This window comes from Schistocerca nitens, chromosome 10 (genome assembly GCF_023898315.1).
Source record: "Schistocerca nitens isolate TAMUIC-IGC-003100 chromosome 10, iqSchNite1.1, whole genome shotgun sequence".
In the NCBI taxonomy this organism is placed as follows: domain Eukaryota; kingdom Metazoa; phylum Arthropoda; class Insecta; order Orthoptera; family Acrididae; genus Schistocerca; species Schistocerca nitens.
This window is the reverse complement of record NC_064623.1, coordinates 219,497,708-219,522,446: the sequence shown is the minus strand read 5'-3', so window position 1 is coordinate 219,522,446 and position 24,739 is coordinate 219,497,708. Positions and strand designations below refer to the sequence as shown.

Here is a 24,739-nt window from a genome sequence, read left to right as displayed (position 1 = left end):
CTGCCCATAGTAAGACATTGCAACGTAACTGCTTTCTGATTTGATGAGGATGCATTTAAAAAGAAAATCGAGGCTGCATTTAAAAAGAAAATCGCATTACAGAAGGGACACATTCTGACAAAGGCAGCCCACTTCCCTAAGTTCACTGGCGTTAAAGAAAACGGCAGGTTTGGAGGATTCATTGTGGCTTTGAAAGACCTACGAGGATAGTTTTGACACCGTGAATTTTACAACTGTTTCGGTGCTGTTTTCGAAACCGTTTGCCATTTCAGTTGATGTGGTGATATAACTGATTATCCTGCAAGGTAATTCCATTTTTTTGAGAAACCTTTTTACGTTAAAACTGCCCAGGACTTCTACGTTGCTTTCCTTAGGTATATTTTCCAAGTCTCCATAATGAGGTTGCGGAAGTACTACGATACTTCGATCGACGTGCGTAAGACCTTTTTTGGATTACGAAACTAATCATGTCACGAATACGTGGCAGCTTGAGTGCCAAACTCTGCCGGCTGGAGCGGCCGCGCGGCTCTAGGCGCTACAGTCTGGAACCGCGGGACCGCTACGGTCGCAGGTTCGAATCCTGCCTCGCGCATGGATGTGTGTGATGTCCTTAAGTTAGTTAGGTTTAAGTAGTTCTAAGTTCTAGGGGACTGAGGACCTCAGACGGTAAGTCCCATAGTGCTCAGAGCCATTTGAACCATTTGCAAAACTCTGTCAAATTGTCTGTGTTTGTCCACATGCTGACACTATGTGCAAGATAAAAATTATGACTTCAGTGAGCCAAAAATAATTAAATACTGAAAATGTGTTTCGCTTGTGACCGACGTTGTTGAGAAATATGAAACAGAAAACCGAGCAGAACGGAAATGCAGTGCGACGCGTTCCCAGTTTTCCCCTCTCCCCCGCCCCGCATTCAAACAGCGTGGCGTGGCGGTGGAGGCTGAGCACTTTGGCAGTCGTGCACACGCACAGCCCGCGAGTCGAAATCTTGGCCCCCCCTGATCTAGAAGCTCCATTCAACGGCTTCTTAAACATATCCTCCGGATGTACCCGTACAAAATGATCACTGTTCGAAAGCCCATTGCAGAACACAAATGGTAGAGATTCCTGTTTGCCCGCTGGATGAAGGATAGGGAACAAACCCTCAACAGATGACCCGCATTTTAATTTGGACAATTGAACAAACGAAATGCACCATTTTGAGCTACTGGACACGCTCAAGTAATTCATGAACGACATCACGGTCCGAGCTTTACAGCAGAGGCTGCAATTTCCAGTCACGGATTTACTGGACCTTTTTCTTTGAAGAAACTGCGAACAGTGCGCGTTATTTGAGCGCGCTCCGCAATAACTTTGTTCCACAGCTTTTTGCTGCTGTCTTACTGTTCAACACGCAGTAGTTCACGGAAGATGGAGCAAGCCCCCATATTGCAAACGCTGTGTTACATTTCTTACACGAACGTTTCAACATGCAGGTTTTAACGACGCAAAATTTTTGCCCCCCAATAGTCGAGACCTTAACCCACGTGGCTCCTTTCTTTGGGTATAGCTGTAGGAAAAAATTTTCTCTAAACGTCCACATTACTTAATAGAGCTCAGACGCCTAGTTATACAAACTTGCAGTGAAATTACGGAATACTTGTGCCGTAGGATTATCGCTAACATCGTTCATGAATTACTTGAGCGTGTCCAGTAGCTCAAAATGGTAGTGTATGTCCCTTTCAGTTTGTCTTGACAGTAAAGTACTTACTAAAAAGCAAAATGACGACTCGTGTCGTGCGCCACCCTGCACACGCAGTAAATGATCAAATCTACGTTTTTAGTCCCCTTTTGGAAGAGGAGAGAATGAAAAACCCGTACTTCACCCAATGTCCGATTACAGACTATACCCTTCATCAGCCTCAATTTCTTATTCTGTACCTCCAGCCACACATTCTGCCACTAACACATACCTTTCATCCACAAGCAACAACTAAAACTCAAGAGGGCAGCAAGGGGCAGTACTTTACTTTCCCCACATACGTTTCTTGCTGCCGTGTAAGCGATTTCATTTCCCGGGATTCGCACATGGCATGCCACCAGCGACTGTCTGATGCTTCCGCAGCAACTGATACAGTAAAGCGTCAGGTTTATACAATGATTTATACATCTGTGAAACTTCCTAGCAGATTAAAACTGTGTCCCAGTCCGGCACACACTTCTAATCTGCCAGGAAGTTACAAATAAGGGCAGATTCCGTTGAAGCCTGAAAACTGATTCTGGTATACACTTATATCTTACTAAACAGAGAGCCAATGCCTGACATTGTACTCACCATGACGGACGGGCCTTCTGACGTCCACACGGCAATGGGCTGGAAGCGACCGATCAGCACACGCCTCAAGAAACGGCGTCTGATGTCGTTGTCACCCTTTGAGACCCTGGAACAAACTCTCAAAAGAGAATGTGCAGTCATTACTAGCAATGAGCTATCGTAAAACATGGGATCGACTATAAGCTTAACGTGCGACTGGCAAAACGACCATAACGTAAGAGGGGTCGACGTAAAATTCTAATTATCACCTCGAAAACATAAAGTTATGTTTCATATTAACATAATCTCCCGTCGGCTCTTGGTAGAACAACATTATAATAAATAAAAAGCACCAGTTTGCTTTTGTTCTACAATATTACTTTTATTGTTAACCGGTTTTCGGTTTACAAGGCCATCTTCAGACATTTACAGAGTATTAAATTTTAGCAGACAACATTGGAAGAGAAGTAACACATCTAGACTGAAGTAGAAACATACAGTAAGTAACATCTTACAGTAAATGTCTGAAGATGGCCTTGTAAGCCGAAAACCGGTTAACAATAAAAGTAATATTGTAGAACAAAAGCAAACTGGTGTTTTTCATTTATTATAAAGTGATGTTATTTTCTGTTTCTTTGGACGTACGTGCCTGCAGTCCTGGTGCCCATCAAGTCCCCACACCACAGTACCGCACAGCGCCAAGAGACAAAACAATATCATTATAAGAATGATGTGCGCCATTTTGTTCTGGCTGCTCTAGCTACGTTCTGTGATACTGTGCTGCGGGGACTTCACTGCGTACGACGACTGCAGGCATAAATCTCCAAACAAACAGAAACTTAATCAGTAACTTTTTTACGATAAAATTAGAATTTTATGACGCCCCCTCATGTTAACAATAAGTCCAGATCTCTCACATGAACAAAACCAAAAATAGATAGTAAGTTTAAGCATTTCATTCCGAGTAAACACAGCCATTTAACGTACTCTGGGAACTGCAGATACAGTATTTGTCTAAAAACTGGTGACTGAGAACTAAGCAGACGTGGGGTAAATAAAAAGTAGGCAGGCAGTGTAAACTGCAGCCAGCAATTACATGAGCACATTACTCTTCTGATAGAACAGAAAAACGTGTAATTTAAAATGCTGCGAACTCTCTGTCCTCCTTTCGATTCATCTTCATTGATTGGTTGGTTGACTGGAGGTTCGGGGACTAAAAAGCGAGGTATCGATCCCTCGATCCAGGGGTAGTTCGTCCGGAATTGGTGACGTCCGCCAAGTACGTGTTCCTATGATGAAAGTAAAGTGCGAGGCTTTGAAGGCAATACTGGCGTCAGAGCCAACAGCTAAATTACGGGGAAGTAAATGGGTCAGGTCAGTAAGTAGGTTAGAGCAGGCCACGCGTCTCCCAGAGCTTGTCCAATAGTGAGAGGAACCACCCACCGCATCCAACCCCCGCCATCCGGACGAAGGGCGAAGACAATTACAGAGCAAAGAATGCCTTCTAGTCGGCGGATTCAGTACAGTAAAAGTGAGAACGCTATAAATGTAATGGACATTATTCGTATTATCAATAATAAAAACGAGAGGAGAGAAATTGGTAAGGCAGCACGGGGGTGTCCCCGGACCTCTGCATGCGGCGCGAGTTGTCCCTCCCACAGTCTTCCCAGTCCTGCTCAATTGTAGTCAATGCGTCAAAAAGAACCCACCATTCAGCAGAGTGCTACCTCCAAAATAGAAAGAGGGTGCGGCTGAAAAGGAGACAAACCGCATCTAAAAGCAAGTAAAACTGCGTAAAAGAGGGATGAAAGAGGGAAGTTGATAAGGAGGTAGGGTTGGGGGTACATCGGCCCTAGTGTGCAGAGGGAGATGCTCAAGCTCCAATCATACTGTCCCTCCCCCGAAGGTCCCTTAAAACCATACACGTGAAAGCGTCCATGTATCGTCTCCCATTATATGAGGCAAATAATACGAAAGGCCATGCTTAACATGGAAGGCCAAAAGACGGGGGCTTTCCACCAGGACATGACACATTGCCTGAAACGCTCCACACCCACTATGTGGCGGTGGCTCGTTACACAAACTGATTTGAAGAGGTTAAACCAACGTAACTACATTAAATCGCTTCACGTCTTCAGTCCACTCATATTTGCCAAATAATGTCGGTCGAATTCTCCATTTGTGTAAATGCAGTCATTAACTGCTGTATCACTAGTTTATTAATACTGACAGCTACTGTATATGCAACTCCTGAAATGTCTTAAAAGAGGTTAAAATGCTAATCGAGAAGGCACAGGATACGGGTCTGTGATGTTGTCCATACGTTTGGGAGCAATCAGCCGTTACTACAGTCCCATCGAGAAGATGGCAGACGGGAAAGCGATGGAAGGGTTGCGGTTGCAAGGGCAGAGAGGAAAAATTCCCACGTCAAGCGCCATGGGGGACAATTACTGCGACAGTCTGGTCGGGTAATAGTGGATTTGTGCGAGTAGCGACCGTTCGTGCGTGGGTGTTAGGAAATGTTAGCACAAAGGTACAGTATTACCGTTGCAGCTGGTCTCCGATGACATCTCCTGGGCCATGTGCACCCTCGGCGTGCCTGTAACATTCCAAAAGTCTTCATCAGAGAGGTCAAATTGATTACAAAATCGGCAGCACGTCGTGTAGCGTCGTGGCGAGTTTGTTTGTGTTTCGTGTGATCGGCTTCCCGCTTGTCTCTGCTAGTTGGCTGCACTAGCGCAGCAAGCGATACCAGTCAGGTCTGCTCTAATACAGCAGATCGCCGTTATTGCATTGTGTGTGTGTTCATTTAAGTCTAGGTAGTTAATTTTTCCAATGGAAAATGTGTTTTCTCGTCTGTTTCTTGCTTCTAATGTGGATGTGATGTCTGTATTCACTCTTTGCTATAATTTTTCCATTTGGCACTGGTGCTGTAAATAAAAAAATAAAGGAAACTGTGAGACCATAATCGGCGAACAATAACACACAACAAGGGTGACACTCAAGTCTAGTAGTAGGGCACACTCGAAGACTGAAAATACATATGGTTAAACGCACTAGTGCTTTGACATAAGTGTATAACTGCGTAACTATCACAGATGAAGAGACTATATTCATGAAGTATTTAGTATGGTAGAAGAGACAACAGCTCGCTTACGCTCACCGTGTTCTCATTTTTTTATGATCTGGGCCTTCGCGTCAGCCCTGCCGTGAAGCTCCTGTGGAACTCTTAACCATTGTAAGAACACCTACCTTCTAAGTTTTCTCTTCTCGCGATTCTGCTTCCTCAGTCTTCATGGACATTTGTCCTCTTCTTTCAGTCCTCTTCATCCAGCGGAGCTGAAACGGCGCAGCTGAAGTCTCCTTGTCCATCGCGGCTCAATTCGCGCCATCTCGGTAACAGTCGTCAGTATCGGGAAAAAAGCGTTCGTTTGTTCGACATAAAACGTATAAAAAAGAACAAAAGAACCGTGCCCGTCCGATATGTTAACACTTCGCTCTCATCGATTCTTCGTGTGTGATTCGCCTGACCGTACCACTGCCTCGCGGTTATGCAACTGGCTACGATGTACTTACCTTCCGATGTCAGAAGGAACGGCACTCTTAATTCAAAGCACTTGACTCATGACACAGTGCAAGCATAAATTCTTCAGGTTTCTTAATGCTAAAACCAAAAGGAAACGATTTGCATTTATCGAACTACTTTTTTCGCTTGCTATGATAACGGCTCACGGATTCCAGAAATGTAAAATTTCCATGTGTGAGTTATCAAATACAAGGGAAACGAACTTCAACATAATTTTAAAGAAAGGGGAGGGGAAAACGATGAGTGGGGAGGGTGCTCGGGGATGCAATTCTGCGAGAATAATTTGATAGAGCCTTGAAAGATGTAAGTCGAAACAAGGTACCAGGGGTAGCCGACATCCGTCAGAATGATTGAGATCCTAGGAAGAAAACACCACGTCAAACCATTCCACCCGTTATGCAAAGCTTTACGAGACAGACAAAATACACTCAGACGTAGGATGTAGTAATTCCAATTCGCAAGAAAGCAGATGTTGACAGGTGTGAATATTACAGAAGCATCAGTTTAAGTAAGAATTTCAAAATATTGACACTAATTATTTCCACACGAATGGAAAAACTGGTACACATTGACTTCGGGGAGGATTGGTCTGGGTTTCGGAGAGATATAGGAACACGCGAGGCGGTACTGGCCCTATGACTTACCTTAAATAATAGGTCGAAGGGAGGGAAACGTAAGTTCATAATATTTCCAGGGTTAGAGAAAGCTTTTCACAATGTTGACTGGAAGACTCTCTTTCAAATTATGAAGGTAGCAGGGATAGCAATTAGGGAGAGGAAGGCTATTCACAACTTGTACAGAAACCAGACTGCAGTTATAAAGAGTCGAATGACATGAAAGGCAAGCAGTAGTTGAGAATGGAGTGAGGCAGGCTTTTAGCCTATGCCCTGATGTTATTCAGTCTATCAATGAGCAGGCAGTGAAGTAAAACAAGCGGAACCTTGGAAAAGAATTAAAGTTTAGTAATTAAAAAAAACTTTTATATTTGCTGATGACGACGTAATTCTGTCTGAAACGGCAAAGGACTTGGAAGAACTGCTGAACGGCAAGGAACATCAACAAAAGTAATACAAGTCGGGTAATGGAACGTAGACGATTTAAATCAGGTGATGCTGACATAATTACATTAAAAATGAGACACTAAAGTAGTAGATGAGTTTATTTGCGCAGCAAAATTACAGACAATGTTCTGTATACGTAGATGGATCGCAAAACTCAAACCGTTTTGAGCGCTAAAAATGGCGATACAACGAATTAGACGTACGCTGAAATTATTCTCTCCAACCTATATACACTGAGGCGCCAAAGAAACTCGTATAAACATGCGTATTCAAATACAGACATATGTAAACAGACAGAAGATGGTGCTGCGGTCGGCAACTCCTATGTAAGACAAGTGTCTGGCGAAGTTGTTAGATTGTACCGCAAATTGCTGCAGATTTCACTGCTGGGCCATCAACAAGTGTCAGCGTGCGAACCATTCAACGAAACATCATCGGAAGCCCCACTCGTGTACCCTTGACGATTGCACGACACAAAGCTTTACGCCTCGCCTGGGCCCGTCAACACCGACATTGGACTGTTGATGACTGGAAACATGTTGCCTGGTCGGACGAGTCTAGTTTTAAATTGTATCGAGCGGATGGACGTGTACGAGTATGGAGACAACCTCATGAATTCATGGACCCTGCATGTCAGCAGGGGACTGTTCAAGCTGGTGGAGGCTCTGTAATGGTGTGGGGCGTGTGCAGTTGGAATGCTATGGAACCCCTGATACGTCTAGATACGAGTCTGACAGGTAACACGCACGTAAGCATGTCTGATGAACTGCATCCATTCATGTCCATTGTGCATTCCGACGGACTTGGCCAATTCCAGCAGGACAATGCGACACCCCACACGTCCAGAATTGTTACAGAGTGGCTCCAGCAACACTCTTCTGAGTTTAAACTCTTTCGCTGGCCACCAAACTCCCGAGACATGAACATAGCATATCTGAGATGCCTTGCAACGTTCTGTTCAGAAGAGATCTCAACCCTCTCGTACAGCCTTGCACGACTCATGGTGTCAATTCCATTCAGCATTACTTCAGACATTAGTCAAGTCCATGCCACGTAGTGTTGTGGCACTCCTGCGTGTTCGCATGGGCCCTACACGATATTTGGTAGGTGCGCCAGTTTTTTTGGCTCTTCAGTGTACAAGCACAGCTGCTTTTTATAAACGAGGCATATCGGTATGTCCTCGCAGAAAGCGGCAATGGATTATACGAAGCGAAACGCATATGCAATCGAAAATACAACGATCTGCGAAACTGACAACATGGATGGCGAAATATACGTGAATTGTGCCGTCAGGTTCGATAAGATTCATTGCGGAATGAGGCCTCAGTACCTGAAGCGTGTGACATGTCGACTCTGCGACACGCAGTAACCCGTGTTCGAGAGAGCGTGGGGCAATCACAGCTTGACATTTGCCGAGCTGCGTCATCTCGTGTGGGCAGCGATGCCCTGTGTTTGTACGACCGTGTGGGGGACAAACGCTTCGCACGACTCCAGCTTCAGGATGTGGGTCCAAGACCGCTGGCTGACTCCACACAAAACACTCCTACACGCAACTGCATCTGACACAAAAATAAAATGAAAAATGTACGGTGTAAATTTCCGCCACGTTTCAAACCTGAGTGTCCCAAAACAGGATCCAGTGTTGTCAAAAGCTCGTGAAAGTCGTAAACACGACTTTTTTTTTTGCATCGACGTCCTCGAAGCGTGAGACGACGACAGCAAAAAAAAAAAAATTAAATTAAATTAAAATAAAATAAAAATTAAAAAAATCTCCGTTGATCACCATCGCTGCGAGGCAGGAAAAGGATATGGCAGGATGTATGGGTGTTTAATCAGCCATTCACACATTTTCTTTCATGCTCACATATTCGTAAGACCGTTCATGGTACGTCCAAATTCTCAAAGAACAATGTTCTTTTCCATGATCACTCAACAATGCAATGTTAACTTTCATCCTTAACTGAAGAATAAAACGTAGAAACATACGCAACCTGAACACAGTAAACTAAACTCTAATTACTTACCTCGTGTGTTTGCCTGTGTAATTAGAATAACTCTTACCCATTTCCTGTGTATGAAGACTCGGTAGATAACGCACTAAATCAGTTGTGTCTGTACAAAACAGTTTTGTTTCTCCAGTTTCAGATGGCAGCCGCCTGAAAGGAATCCTTTGAGCGCCAAATTTCATAAAGCGATTTGTTAGCACCTCTGCCCGACCAAACTTGCTTCATGTAGCATACACTACCACGAAGAAAAACGTCGGGGGTAGATATCTCCCAGACTGAGATGACAATTTGACAGACGTAGGCCAGCATACAGCGAATGCCAGGTGATCCATGATACACAACATATAGCTTGCAGGGAAGCCTATGCACATCTATGTTTTTCAAATGTCCTTGGAGATGCAGTTGGATGAGAGTTCTACGACAGTGCCTATTTCCAACTGTTTTCTTGTCAAGTTCTCAACATGAGCGAATCCAATCTCCTGGCGGATTAAGACTATCGGAGAGAGACTCGCACCTGGGTCCCTCACCATTTGTCTGCAATGCTTCTACCATATGAGCTATTCGGGCTCGCCTGACTGAATGCTACAAGCTGCCAGTGCATCCCTCCTGCACCACGGACACTTTCACAGAGAGATATACAGGAGAGACGAAATATCTGCGAGGGACAGTGGCTGCTTGAATCTCTCAGCCAGGTCTTGAGGTTATTCAGGTGGCTCAGATGGTATGGATACTAGCTAGTTCCAGTGTTACTGTGTCACTCCGGCAGACAATCCAGAATGAAAGATACAACCATGTCTGTTATTAAATACTCTGTATCGTTCGCGCTAATTTTGTTTATTTTAAGTCCACAGATAACACGTTTCGGCGACTCCATCGTTAGATCCTAAAAAGTAACAAAAAAACTATCTCAGAAACAGATACACAGGGTGTATGAATGCACGGTTTCACGACGATACACGAGTATACTGATAAAAGTTTTCTCGAGCTTCCAGCTGCGTTAAGTGACTGTATGCCCACGATCTTTCGGTCGAGTGCTCGTTGGTCACTGTCAAGTGATGACAATGGCCGACGAGCATTCAGGCAAAGGCCCGTGGACATGTAGTCACAGCGCGGCTGGAGGCTCGAGAAAACTTTATCAGACACACAGTATCTCTTCGGATCATTAGCTCCTCCTACACAAATAACTGACAAAGTGTGGCAGTGATACTTGCAGAATAAGAAAGCAATGGTATACTGACGAGGTACTGGGCATTTCTAACGAATTTTATGATCTGATGATGGAGTTATTACAACAAGTCAATAATTAATAACTGCCAAACCAATACGATCGCGGATTTCTACACAGACTTTTTAGCTTCTCATTTAAGGGACTAAATGGCATTAAAAGCTGATTGTCGATGCATAACAAGAATCTATAGCTCTTCTTGCTACTAGACACTGCCGTATCTGCCGGTCTATCGAGTATACTGCAGAAAATTACTCAAGGTAGCAAGGTAGCAGCTTACCGTCACTTCTCTCCTGATCTCTGTCGTAGCTTTACTGTCACACTGTCTCTCTTCAACATTTCCAACGAAGGCCTCATTCTCTATGACGATAAAATTGGAATCGGCTCACTCACGTGATTAAGATTGGATATTTATGAAAGAAAAGTCTACAGACAGCCACCATTATACCATTTATTGCACGAGATACTTGCTTTCAAGAGTTCACCTCTAAGTCTCAAATGTCACAAACATTGGTAGTTGTTAAGGCATTAAATAAAAAAAAAACAACATTAAAAGCCGCTGTTGTATAAAATTCTCTGCCGACAGCCGGGTTGCTACACTGCACAATTACCAATGCTTATGGGTTGACACTCTGATGCACCGTTTTGTGGACGGTTCGGTAGCACAGAAGCTTTTAATGTCTTTTTTTAATGGCTTCACAAAAAGTAATCTTTTGACATTCGAGAACAAGAAGTGAAACGAGATATATCCGATATAAATAATAAAAAAGTTTCCGGTTGGAGAAATTTCACAGAAAATTTCAAATTTCCATTGAAGGGTAATATAACGGGACGTCGAAAAGTGTTAATTACAGTTATATAATTAACTATTTTGTTTGTTTGCAGGCTCATGTCTGCAGTCCTGGTGAACACTGAAATCCATGCGCCACAGTGCCATGTCACGCCGCTAGACCAGGGAGGGGAAAAACCGACCGGTTAAAACCGATACCGGTATTTTAGTTCTGAATAACCGCACTTTTCTGTATTTATCTGGTTTCGGTTATAACAGCTGGTTCAAGTTTTTACTAATTACCGGGTCAAAAAGCCGACAAATCAGTCACTGCAGCTGCGCTAAAATTTTTCGTTTTTACATAACCTTTTTTGCAGAACGAGCAATTTTTATCCGTAAAATCTGCATTGCTTTTAAATATTGAGTCATTACAGAAAATGAGAAAAGCGAACAGTGCTATTTTAATAACAATGCCAACAGAAACGAGCAACAAACACTGGGCATAAGGATTGGTATAGAACTGCTGAGACAATAACGTACCTGTTACCATTTGATGGGCCTATTACATCGTACGCGTGTACTTGCCGCATCTGCTCTATATAGTAGTTTCTCCCTGTCGTCTTCGGACACCAGTTGTATCACAGAATGGCACCATCCCTAGTCTGGAAGTTTTTATTAAGTCCAATATCAATGAGGTACAAAGCCCCATTTGCTGTAAAAGCTTAAAAACGGGAGAAGCCACAACGGAGGTGTGACCTTATACAAGTAGAAAACTTAACAGTTCATTCAAAGACTGGAATGAAAACGAAAAACAGCAGATTAGCTGCTTTTGTCTATATAAAATGCCTTTATCTGCTCGTAGCCCTAGAGAAGGGGCAAATTAACACGAAAAATACAGCTCTTCAGTCTCAGTTTTCTCTCTGTAGCACTGACTATTCGTAATGTCCACACAGTGGTACGACGCCAAATTACAACATAATTTTTGAGCAGAGTTTAACTAAATCGGAATCAATAGGAGAATACTGGTAATTTTTTGTAGTAGCCAACCACTTATAACTTTTAGAGAAAAGCAGCAAACGATGGACGGACTAAGTTTTCTTTTACTTGCCTATTTAATTTAATATTTTGATTCTATAAATCTTGAAACTGAGGGAGTACAATAAAAAACCGGAAATCGGTATTTCAGAAACCGGTTATTTTGAGCGGTTTTAATAGTCCAGTTAAACTGGCGTTGGAAAAAGTAACCGAAAACGCGTTGTTTTAGCGATACGCGCCATCCCTACGCTAAACAAGCCAAAAGAAAAGACGGCACCCATTGACAAAGAGATAAAATGGTAATTCGTTTTCGGCAGCAGCGCAATCGTTACGGCTCTGACAGCCGATCCAAACGCCTAAAGAAGCCGCCTGGATCGGCCTGACACAAATGCAATATTTCCGCTGCTGGTGAAAACGAGTTATCCCACGACATTCCACGTTATTACAGTTATGGCGCATCACTTTGTTATGTCTGCCCTAACGTAGTCCGTTGCTACTGTGGCGCGGAGATTAGAGTAAGTACTACGGCTACAGACAGGTACTTGCAAACAAACAAGACAATTAATTGCGCAACTATATTTTTTCGAGGCACTAATTAACACTTTACGACTAGAGCCCGCAAATATCGCAGATTAATGTTTTAAGTCAACATGTGTCATATTCTCCGATGTCTAAGTTGTTACTGACTTGTCTGTGGGAAGTGAGGGTTCGGGTCTTCGTGTAATTTCTTCAGGCTGTTTCAATATTTTAGCCCAGCAGAGTACTTACGGACGTCTGTAGCAGGTTCCACTCACCCTCAGTACAACGCCTACGAGGCCCTCGAATACAGGAGCTACTTTACTGTACATCAGCAGAACGTTGGCCACTTGTTGATCAGACAGCGCCACTGGATAGTCAGTATTCATCCAGTCGAAACCGGTCATGACGACATTAAATTGTAAAAGGAAAGTGCAGGTGTGAAGGTATACACAGCAGCCTCCCACCACCGTTAAGACAGAAAAAAAACGACAGTTGGGTCAGTACTCACCCCTGGGAGGTAGATGGCTCTGAGTGCGACGTGACCACTTCCTGTGCAGCATGTCGTGTTCCCAATTCATCCTTCTGTTTAACATCGCTCGCTTCTGCCTCCTCACTGCCTTCTGCAAAATAAAATAAGGCTTAGGATCTCAAGCGACATTTCTATTCCGCAGTCGATAATTGAACTGCATCAGTTCCACGGCATTAAGGGGCCTGCACACGTTGTATTTATTGACAGTATTTGTTTGTCAAACCTTCAATATATTGAAGCGATCGTCAAAATAATTATACTGTTAGTTGGCGACACGATTTACCAACGTTAAGGTTCCGAATACCCAAAACAAAGCGGGATATTGGAAATTTGCGGTGACTTCCTATGGCACCAAACTACTGAGGTTATCGGGCCCCAGGCTTACACTCTACTTAAACTAACTTAAGCTGAGGACAGCACACACACACACACACACACACACACACACACACACACATGCCCGAGGGAGGACTCGAACCTCCGACGGGAGTAGTCGCGCGAACCGTGTAAGGCGCCTTAGACCGCGCGGCTACACCGCAACAAAGTGGGTACCGCAATTACACTGAAGAGCCAAAGAAACTGGTACATCTGCCTAATATCGTGTACGGTCCCCACGAGCACGCAGAAGTACCGCAACACGACGTGGCATGGACTCTTCTAATGTCTGCGGTAGTGCTGGAGGGAATTGATACCGTGAGTCCTGCAGTGCTGTCCATAAATCCGTAAGAGTAAGAGGGCGTGGAGATCTCTTCTGAACGTTGCAAGGCATCCCAGATATGCTCAATAATGTTCATATCTGGGCAGTTTGGTGGCCAGTGGAAGCGTTTAAACTCAGAAGAGTATTGCTTGAGCCACTCTGTAGCAATTCTGGACGTGTGGGATGTCGCATTGTCCTGCTGGACATCAGGATTCGTGTCCCGGTCCGGCACAAATTTTCATTTGTCTCCAGTAAATTGTGTAGCTGTGCTGGTACTATATTCTCAATATGCGGATACGTTTCGTAACTTTACCGAGCGGAGCCGGCCGCAGTGGCCGAGCGGTTCTAGGCGCTTCAGTCCGGAACCGCGCGACTGCTACGGTCGCAGGTTCAAATCCTGCCTCGGGCATGGATGTGTGTGATGTCCTTAGGTTAGTTAGGTTTAAGTAGTTCTAAGTTCTAGGGGACTGATGACCTCAGATGTTAAGTCCCATAGTGCTCAGAGCCATTTGAACTTTTTTTTTTTTTACCGAGCGAGGTGGCGCAGTGGGACACAAAAACTCTGGAAATAACTAAACCAACTCTCATTCGAATAACGTCGAGTCCCTTACAAACTGTGCCAGGAGTCAGACAGTGAGAAGGTTTCTCACTATTATTATTCAACTCTGTGCTGGAAAAAGTTACACGAGAATGGAAAATAAAGTAAGAAAAACAAAACATTGATAACAAATTCTGAAGGAAACAGCTGAGAATGCAGATCTACAAACATCGTTTGAAATGACACAATACATGACCAATGAAGCAATTCACCGAGAATTTCAAAAATCAGGTAAGGATACATCAAGGGAACAGACAACTTCAAATATCAGTGTGAAAATATAAAAAGTGAAAACGAAGCAATTAAAATCAGGACCAAAAAACAAAAAGGGCATAAAAACCAGAAGTCCTTATTGGGTCGAAGACATTACTATTATCCGGGTGCAAAAGGGCGTTAGAAGATTTGGAAAAGGTGGAAAGAACAATCCTCTGAAAAATGTTAAATCCAATGAAGAACAGAGATAGCGATTGGGTTTTGAGACCAAATAAAGAAATATGCTCCTTCTGCGCTAAAATAGCAAATGGGATCACGAAAAGACGTGTTACACTCAATTGACATCTAGAGGGATGAAGGAAGATATACTCCGAGGTGACAAGTCGTGGAATAGCGAGATGCACGTACACAGATTGCGGTAGTATCGTGAACACTGGGTAAGAAAGGACAGTCATTTGTAGTCAGCACGTAATCGGCTGCAGATCCTCTCTTGGGCTCCTGACCGCATCGGCTGGATACTGGACGACTGGAAAATCGTGGCCTGGTTAGATGGTAAGAGCTGATGGCAGAGTCGGCGTGTGGCGAATACCCCACGAAGAATGGACCCAAGTTGTCAACAAGACAATGTGCAAGCTGGTGGTGGCTCCTTAATGGTGTGAGCTGTGTTAATATGGAACGGACTGGAACCTCTGGTCCAGCTGAACCGATCACTGACTGGAAACAGTTATGTTCGGCTACTTGGAGACCATTTGTAGCCATCCGTGAATTTCATGTTCCCAAACAACGATGAAATTTTTATGGATGGCAATACCCACGTTACCTGGCCACAATTGTTCGCGACTGGCTTGAAGAACATTTTGGACAGTTCGAGCAAATGGTCTGGCCAGCAAGATCGCCGGACATGAATCCCTTCGAACATCTGTGAGACATAATCGAGATGTCCGCTCGTGCACAAAATCCTGCACCGGTAACGCTTTCACAATTATGAGCGGCCCAATATTTCTGCAGAGGACTTCCAACGACTTGTGAGTCCACGCCACGCCGGGTTGCACCACTATGCCAGTCAAAATGAGGTCGGACACGATATTAGGAAGCACCCCATTGTTGTTGTTGTTGTTGTGGTCTTCAGTCCTGAGACTGGTTTGATGCAGCTCTCCATGCTACTCTATCCTGTACAAGCTTCTTCATCTCCCAGTACCTACTGCAACCTACATCCTTCTGAATCTGCTTAGTGTATGCATCTCTTGGTCTCCCCCTACGATTTTTACCCTCCACGCTGCCCTCCAATACTAAATTGGTGATCCCTTGATGCCTCAGAACATGTCCTACCAACCGATCCCTTCTTCTGGTCAAGTTGTGCCACAAACTCCTCTTCTCCCCAATCCTATTCAGTACCTCCTCATTAGTTATGTGATCTACCCATCTAATCTTCAGCATTCTTCTGTAGCACCACATTTCGAAAGCTTCTATTCTCTTCTTGTCCAAACTATTTATCGTCCATGTTTCACTTCCATACATGGCTACACTCCATACAAATACTTTCAGAAAAGACTTCCTGACACTTAAATCTATACTCGATGTTAACAAATTTCTCTTCTTCAGAAACGCTTTCCTTGCCATTGGCAGTCTACATTTTATATCCTCTCTACTTCGTCCATCATCAGTTATTTTGCTCCCCAAATAGCAAAACTCCTTTACTACTTTAAGTGTCTCATTTCCTAATCTAATACCTTCAACATCACCCGACTTAATTCGACTACATTCCATTATCCTCGTTTTGCTTTTGTTGATGTTCATCTTATACCCTCCTTTCAAGACACTGTCCATTCCGTTCAACTGCTCTTCCAAGTCCTTTGCTGTCTCTGACAGAATTACAATGTCATCGGCGAACCTCAAAGTTTTTATTTCTTCTCCATGGATTTTAATACCTACTCCGAATTTTTCTTTTGTTTCCTTTACTGCTTGCTCAATATACAGATTGAATAACATCGGGGAGAGGCTACAACCCTGTCTTACTCCCTTCCCAACCACTGCTTCCCTTTCATGTCCCTCGACTCTTATAGCTGCCATCTGGTTTCTGTACAAATTGTAAATAGCCTTTCGCTCCCTGTATTTTACCTCTGCCACCTTTAGAATTTGAAACAGAGTATTCCAGTCAACATTGTCAAAAGCTTTCTCTAAGTCTACAAATGCTAGAAACGTAGGTTTGCCTTTCCTTAATCTTTCTTCTAAGATAAGTCGTAAGGTCAGTATTGCCTCACGTGTTCCAGTATTTCTACGGAATCCAAACTGATCTTCCCCGAGGTCGGCTTCTACTAGTTTTTCCATTCGTCTGTAAAGAATTCGTGTTAGTATTTTGCAGCTGTGGCTTATTAAACTGATTGTCCGGTAATTCTCACATCTGTCAACACCTGCTTTCTTTGGAATTGGAATTATTATATTCTTCTTGAAGTCTGAGGGTATTTCGCCTGTTTCATACATCTTGCTTACCAGATGGTACAGTTTCGTCAGGGCTGGCTCTCCCAAAGCCGTCAGTAGTTCCAATGGAATGTTGTCTACTCCGGGGGCCTTGTTTCGACTCAGGTCTTTCAGTGCTCTGTCAAATTCTTCACGCAGTATCGTATCTCCCATTTCATCTTCATCTACATCCTCTTCGATTTCCATAATATTGTCCTCAAGTACATGGCCCTTGTATAGACCCTCTATATACTCCTTCCACCTTTCTGCTTTCCCTTCTTTGCTTAGAACTGGGTTTCCATCTGAGCTCTTGATGTTCATACAAGTGGTTCTCTTATCTCCAAAGGTCTCTTTAATTTTCCTGTAGGCAGTATCTATCTTACCCCTAGTGAGATAAGCCTCTACATCCTTACATTTGTCCTCTAGCCATCCCTGCTTAGCCATTTTGCACTTCCTGTCGATCTCATTTTTGAGACGTTTGTATTCCTTTTTGCCTGCTTCATTTACTGCATTTTTATATTTTCTCCTTTCATCAATTAAATTCAATATTTCTTCTGTTACCCAAGGATTTCTACTAGCCCTCGTCTTTTTACCTACTTGATCCTCTGCTGCCTTCACTACTTCATCCCTCAAAGCTACCCATTCTTCTTCTACTGTATTTCTTTCCCCCATTCCCGTCAATTGTTCCCTTATGCTCTCCCTGAAACTCTGTACAACCTCTGGTTCTTTCAGTTTATCCAGGTCCCATCTCCTTAAATTCCCACCTTTTTGCAGTTTCTTCAGTTTTAATCTACAGGTCATAACCAATAGATTGTGGTCAGAGTCCACATCTGCCCCTGGAAATGTCTTACAATTTAAAACCTGGTTCCTAAATCTCTGTCTTACCATTATATAATCTATCTGATACCTTTTAGTATCTCCAGGGTTCTTCCATGTATACAATCTTCTATCATGATTCTTAAACCAAGTATTAGCTATGATTAAGTTGTGCTCTGTGCAAAATTCTACCAGGCGGCTTCCTCTTTCATTTCTTAGCCCCAATCCATATTCACCTACTACGTTTCCTTCTCTCCCTTTCCCTACACTCGAATTCCAGTCACAAGCACCCCATGACGACGATGAAGTCTTCTCGGGTCATCAACAGAAGCAACAAGGCGTTGTTCTGCGGCAACGTTTCAATAAGTTTCCTATTTGTCGTCTTGAGGCGAAGTGTCGGACTCGGTTCTTTACAGCTGCTGGCCTGCAGGCTCCTTTGCCTCGTCTGCGTCGGCAGACCCGAGAAGCCTTCACCATCGACATTCGCAGAGAAAGTCTAAATTCGCATATAACATCTCGTGACTTTCATCACCTCCGTGTATTAAAAAAGAAGATTCAGACTTCCTTCCAGAACAGGAAAACAGACAAGAAATGGGGGGGGGGGGGGGGTGGGAGGCAAGACAAAAAAGGACTTACAAGAAATGGAGAGTGAACAGATGACCTTACTCAACAGAGACAAATTCAGACTAGAAGTCTCTCCTTTACACAATTAAATTCAGTATCTAGTGTGATTCCGAAGATTTCTACTGGGCCTTTTCTTTTTTGCCTATTTGGATCCTCTTCTGCCTTCTACAGTTCATCTCTCGAAGTTATCCATTCACCTTAAATTGTATTTCTGTCCTCTGTTGCAATCCAACGTTGTCTAATGCACCCTCTAAAACACTGTGTAACATCTAGTTCTTTCAACTTACCAAGATCTCGTCTCCTTAATTTCCTACTTTTTTTCAATTTCTTCATTTTTTATCTGCAAGTCATAACCAATAAATTATGGACAGAGTTTACGTCATAATCGATCTGAAGTCTCCCTGTGTCTGTATATCTCTCCCATCTAAACTGCCTTCTTTCAAGATTTTTGAACCAAGTATCAGTACTGATTAAATTATGCTCTGTGCAAAATTCTATCACGCTGCTTCCCCACTCATTCCTTTCTCCCTGTCTATGTTCCCTTACGATTTTTCCTTCTCTTTCTTTTCTTGCTACCGAATTTTGATCTCGCATCACACTTTTAAGTTTCATCTCCCTTAACTGTCTGAATAATTTCTTTTATCTCATCACACAGTATTTCAATGTTTTCGTCACCTTCAGAGCTAGAACTAAAATTAACTTGAACTACTGCGGTGGTTGTCAGGTGCTGCTGTTCTTCTTGCCACCACAGTTCATTAATTCCTACAGCTACCCACTTTTCCTTTGAGGTCTCTAAGCTAGGAGTGCAGCTTAGTACGGAAATTAAATATGGACAAAGATCAAGCTCAATAATGACGAGTTACTGAATCAAACTACGGAGAGAAGAGAGTTACAGCACGATCTGACTAAAAGGCGGAATCGTTTGACAGGTGACATCCTGACGCTATAAGCAATCGTTAATTTGTTAATGGAGTGAAGTGTGTTTGCGTGGGGGGGGGGGGGGGGAGGTGTTGTTAGGGAGGGGTTAAAATTGTAGAGGAAGACCAAGATTTGGCTAAAGTAAAAAGGTCCAAATGTATGTAAGCTGCGGTAGTCCTACAGAGATGAAGAAGACTCAGCAGCCCAAACTAGCGTGAAGAGTTGCATCAAACTAGACAAGTTTTCAGTATGTTGAATAATCCTTACGTATGAACGTGGCACAAAATAACGCTGTTGTCTCCTGTTACTACTACAAAAAGGTTTTTCATTCCCGTCAACTTCAATAACGTCATATTTTCTTAGCCAACGATAGTCAACACTCTCCTTTCTCTGCTTTGCTTTGCCTTGTTTAACGTCCTCTATAATAGAGCAGCATGTATCTGTGATGATGATTCCGCTATTATTTGCTTTTTCGTGAGCAGAATATTCAAACTATTCGAGAACCTGCTTTTATATAAAATGATGATTTCGCATTTCCATCTATGCCAACTTCGACCTGCAAATCACTCCCGTGTGAAGTACCCATGCGACAGCCTGCAGAAGAATAATATGGATAACTGAAACCGACACAGAGTTTCATGGGATAGGTCTACTGCCAAATAATTATTTTCGGTTCTGATTTACCACATCCAGAAGAAAACGGAAGGAAGCATACAAATATCACAAATAAAAACACAGTAGAGTCCTGGTCATCCGACTTTCGCTAATCCGGTCTTCCATTTAATCTGAACCATGGGCGTCAATTCTAGGGAGGAGGAGGAGGAGGGAATGTGTCCACCCCACCCCACAACCCCTCAAAATTTTGTGATGAAGTTTCAATTTTTTGAGTTTCAGCTGACAAAAAAACCATCGTTGGACGAATAAATCTAAGCTTAACCCTTGGCTTCCCAGGTCATTTTTTGGTCACGCACTGTCCCAGGTGCAGTGTGTGTGACTGCTACATTTAATAGCCACAAAAACTGCATTCTGCAGTTTCAGTGGAGCAGTTCAGATTTTATGTAAAAGGTTACATTAATATCACACAAAATGAACTATTTAAAGTTTATTTTTACGAAAAAACGCATTTAATCAGAAAACTACACAAAATGAACATAATATTACATGACAACGTTAATGCTATGAAAGCTCAAATACCCTGCACTCCAAATTTTATTTCTTGGTATATTTTTATTGTTTATTACACATGTAATAATAAAAACATAAAAAACGCCCACAAAACATTCAAAAAAATAAAAATTATGCTATAGTTGGGGTCACGAACGATGGCGGCCCAGTTCAAGTCAGTTCTGCGCATCTACATCACGCATTCTCCGACAACCAATGAGCGTTCAGTAGTGTTCTCCACGCTCTGTTATGAATGTCGTAGCCGATGCAAGCATTAAACGTGATTGTAGCGAGTTATTAGCGTATTTCTGTCCCATTAGTTGCGAGTTGTCACCACAGATGGTAATGGTAAGCGACAAATTCCGCACAAGCAACCGGGACACGCAATTTGCAGTACACACGGTTTCTTCAAGTGCAGAGTTAATGTATGCGCTTACCGCAACCGTCACTTGCAAACGACAACAATATATCCCCGGTCGTCTCTCAAGCTGGGCGAACCGCCATTGTTCATGGATCAGAAGTACTTTTTAGATGTTTAGTTTCTTTCTCGGAGGTTTTGTTTACACTCGCCGGAAATGTCAGTAGAGATTCAAGTGAGACTGGCTTCTTGCAACAAAATGGTTCAAATGGCTCTGAGCACTATGGGACTTAACATCTATGGTCATCAGTCCCCTAGAACTTAGAATTACTTAAACCTAACTAACCTAAGGACATCACACAACACCCAGCCATCACGAGGCAGAGAAAATCCCTGACCCCGCCGGGAATCGAACCCGGGGCTTCTTGCAACAATGGCAAATATAAGGTGCCTTTCTCTTCTCTTTGTGGTCACAGGTGGAGCATGTTTTGTGTTTTTCCAGTCGTTCTTCAATGGCTTCTACTCTTGGTTCTGCCTCACCCAGAACACGGTTGGTTGGTTGGTTTAAAAGAGGGGGGGGGGGGGGGGGGACCAAACTGCGAGGTGCCTTGTTCCCAGTAGAACAATTACCCAAAGGAAAACAGGAAACAAAGAAGACGTACGGCAATAATAAGAGAAAGGAAGAACCAGAAGAACGACAGGAGGACAACAAACACTACAATGGACAAAACAGGACGAGATAAACACAGAGACGCAAGAAACAGGGAGAAGACATTAAAAACAAGAAAGCAGATTACCATGGCTGGTTGACCATGAGAATAAAAGAGAAGCGAAACACATTAAAACCTCCCCCCTAAAAGCCCTAGGGGACAAAGGACATGCGCTAAAACTCAGATCAAATGATAAAACCCACCCTCACGAATAAAACGTAAAACTAAAGCTGGTGTTGAGGCACTGTCGCCCGACACACGGAAAGCAGGGTGCTGGGAAAGTTAAAAGTCCGCCGCAGGGCGGCTAAAAGTGGGCAGTCCAGCAAGAGGTGGACGACTGTCATTTGGGAGCCACAGCGACACTGAGGTGGGTCCTCGCGACGGAGGAGGTAACCATGGGTTAGCCAAGTATGGCCAATGCGCAGCCAACAAACAACTGTTTCCCTGCGAGAAGCCCGCAGGGAAGACTTCCACACATTCGCAGTCTCCTTAATGACACGCAGTCTGTTGTGCATACTGTTATGCCACTCCGTCTCCCAAAGCCGAAAAACCTTGCGGCGTAAGACAGAGCGCAAGTCAGTTTCAGAGGTGCCCGTCTCCAGGAGCGGTTTCCGCGTAGCCTGTCTGGCCAGCCTGTCAGCAAGTTCGTTGCCTGGGATTCCGACGTGTTCTGGGGTCCACACAAACACGACTGAACGACTGGACGGTTCCAGGGCAGGGTCCTCCTGAATAGGTCAGGCGTGCACTACACGCCGGAAGCGGCTACAAGGGTAGCGGAGTAGGTGTGGACTGCACATGTCGGTTTTTTAGGTTAGAGAATTCCCTCCCTAGGCCCGACAAGACGCCTCCTGAGTCGCGGCAAGGTAGGAGTAGGCAAAATGCAACAGGGAATAACAATATTAATGTGTTAATAGTAAATTGCAGGAGCGTCTATAGAAAGGTTCCAGAACTGCTCTCATTAATAAACGGTCACAATGCCCACATAGTACTAGGGACAGAAAGTTGGCTGAAACCAGACGTAAACAGTAATGAAATCCTAAACTCAGATTGGAATGTATACCGCAGAGACAGGCTGGACAGTGAAGGGGGAGGCGTGTTTATAGCGATAAGAAGTGCAATAGTATCGAAGGAAATTGACGGAGATCCGAAATGTGAAATAATTTGGGTGAAGGTCACAGTTAAAGCAGGCTCAGACATGGTAATTGGATGTCTCTATAGGCCCCCTGGCTCAGCGGCTGTTGTGGCTGAGCACCTAAAGGATAATTTGGAAAATATTTCGAGTATATTTCCCCACCATGTTATAGTTCTGGGTGGAGATTTTAATTTGCCGGATATAGACTGGGAGACTCAAACGTTCATAACGGGTGACAGGGACAAAGAATCCAGCGAAATTTTTTTAAGTGCTTTATCTGAAAACTATCTTGAGCAGTTAAACAGAGAACCGACTCGTGGCGATAACATATTAGACCTTCTGGTGACAAACAGACCCGAACTATTTGAAACAGTTAAGGCAGAACAGGGAATCCGTGATCATAAAGCGGTTACTGCATCGATGATTTCAGCCGTAAATAGAAATATTAAAAAAGGTAGGAAGATTTTTCTGTTTAGCAAAAGTGACAAAAAGCAGATTACAGAGTACCTGACGGCTCAACACAAAAGTTTAGTCTCAAGTACAGATAGTGTTGAGGATCAGTGGACAAAGTTCAAAACCATCGTACAATATGCGTTAGATGAGTGTGTGCCAAGCAAGATCGTAAGAGATGGAAAAGAGCCACCGTGGTACAACAACCGAGTTAGAAAACTGCTGCGGAAGCAAAGGGAACTTCACAGCAAACATAAACATAGCCAAAGCCTTGCAGACAAACAAAAATTACGCGAAGCGAAATGTAGTGTGAGGAGGGCTATGCGAGAGGCGTTCAATGAATTCGAAAGTAACGTTCTATGTACTGACTTGGCAGAAACTCCTAAGACCTTTTGGTTTTATGTCAAAGCGGTAGGTGGATCAAAAGAAAATGTCCAGACACTCTGTGACCAAAATGGTACTGAAACAGAGGATGACAGACTAAAGGCCGAAATACTAAATGTCTTTTTCCAAAGCTGTTTCACAGAGGAAGACTGCACTGTAGTTCCTTCTCTAGATTGTCGCACAGATGACAAAATGGTAGATATCGAAATAGACGACAGAGGGATAGAGAAACAATTAAAATCGCTCAAAAGAGGAAGGCCGCTGGACCTGATGAGATACCAGTTCGATTTTACACAGAGTACGCGAAGGAACTTGCCCCCTTCTTGCAGCGGTGTACCGTAGGTCTCTAGAAGAGCGTAGCGTTCCAAAGGATTGGAAAAGGGCACAGGTTATCCCCGTTTTCAAGAAGGGACGTCCAACAGATGTGCAGAGCTATAGACCTATATCTCTAACGTCGATCAGTTGTAGAATTTTGGAACACGTATTATGTTCGAGTATAATGACTTTTCTGGAGACTAGAAATCTACTCTGTAGGAATCAGCATGGGTTTCGAAAAAGACGGCCGTGTGAAACCCAGCTCGCGCTATTCGTCCACGAGACTCAGAGGGCCATAGACACGGGTTCACAGGTATATGTCGTGTTTCTTGACTTCCGCAAGGCGTTCGATACAGTTCCCCACAGTCGTTTAATGAACAAAGTAAGAGCATATGGACTATCAGACCAATTGTGTGATTGGATAGAAGAGATGTCATTCTCAATGGAGAGAAGTCTTCCGAAGTGAGAGTGACTTCAGGTGTGCCGCAGGGGAGTGTCGTAGGACCGTTGCTATTCACAATACATATAAATGACCTTGTGGATAACATCGGAAGTTCACTGGGGCTTTTTGCGGATGATGCTGTAGTATATCCAGAGGTTGTAAAAATGGAAAATTGTACTGAAATGCAGGAGGATCTGCAACGAATTGACGCATGGTGCAGGGAATGGCAAGTGAATTTCAATGTGGACAAGTGTAATGTGCTGCGAATCCCTTATCATTTAGCTACAATATAGCAGGTCAGCAACTGGAAGCATTTAATTCCATAAATTATCTGGGAGTAAGCATTTGGAATGATTTAAAATGGAATGATCATACAAAGTTGATCGTCGATAAAGCAGATGCCAGACTGAGATTCATTGGAAGAATCCTAAGGAAATG

At 43.5% G+C, this 24,739-nt stretch overlaps 1 protein-coding gene across 1 annotated transcript in view; it reads right to left on the bottom strand.

The window, feature by feature from the left end:
• Positions 1-24,739, bottom strand: part of LOC126210020 (uncharacterized) — a 161,887-nt gene that overhangs the window by 12,520 nt on the left and 124,628 nt on the right. The window contains exons 6-7 of the mRNA XM_049939124.1: positions 13,003-13,114; positions 2,315-2,420 (exon numbers count right to left, since the gene is read on the bottom strand). Coding sequence (XP_049795081.1) covers positions 2,315-2,420; positions 13,003-13,114 — 218 coding nt within the window. The remainder of the gene's footprint in view (positions 1-2,314; positions 2,421-13,002; positions 13,115-24,739) is intronic.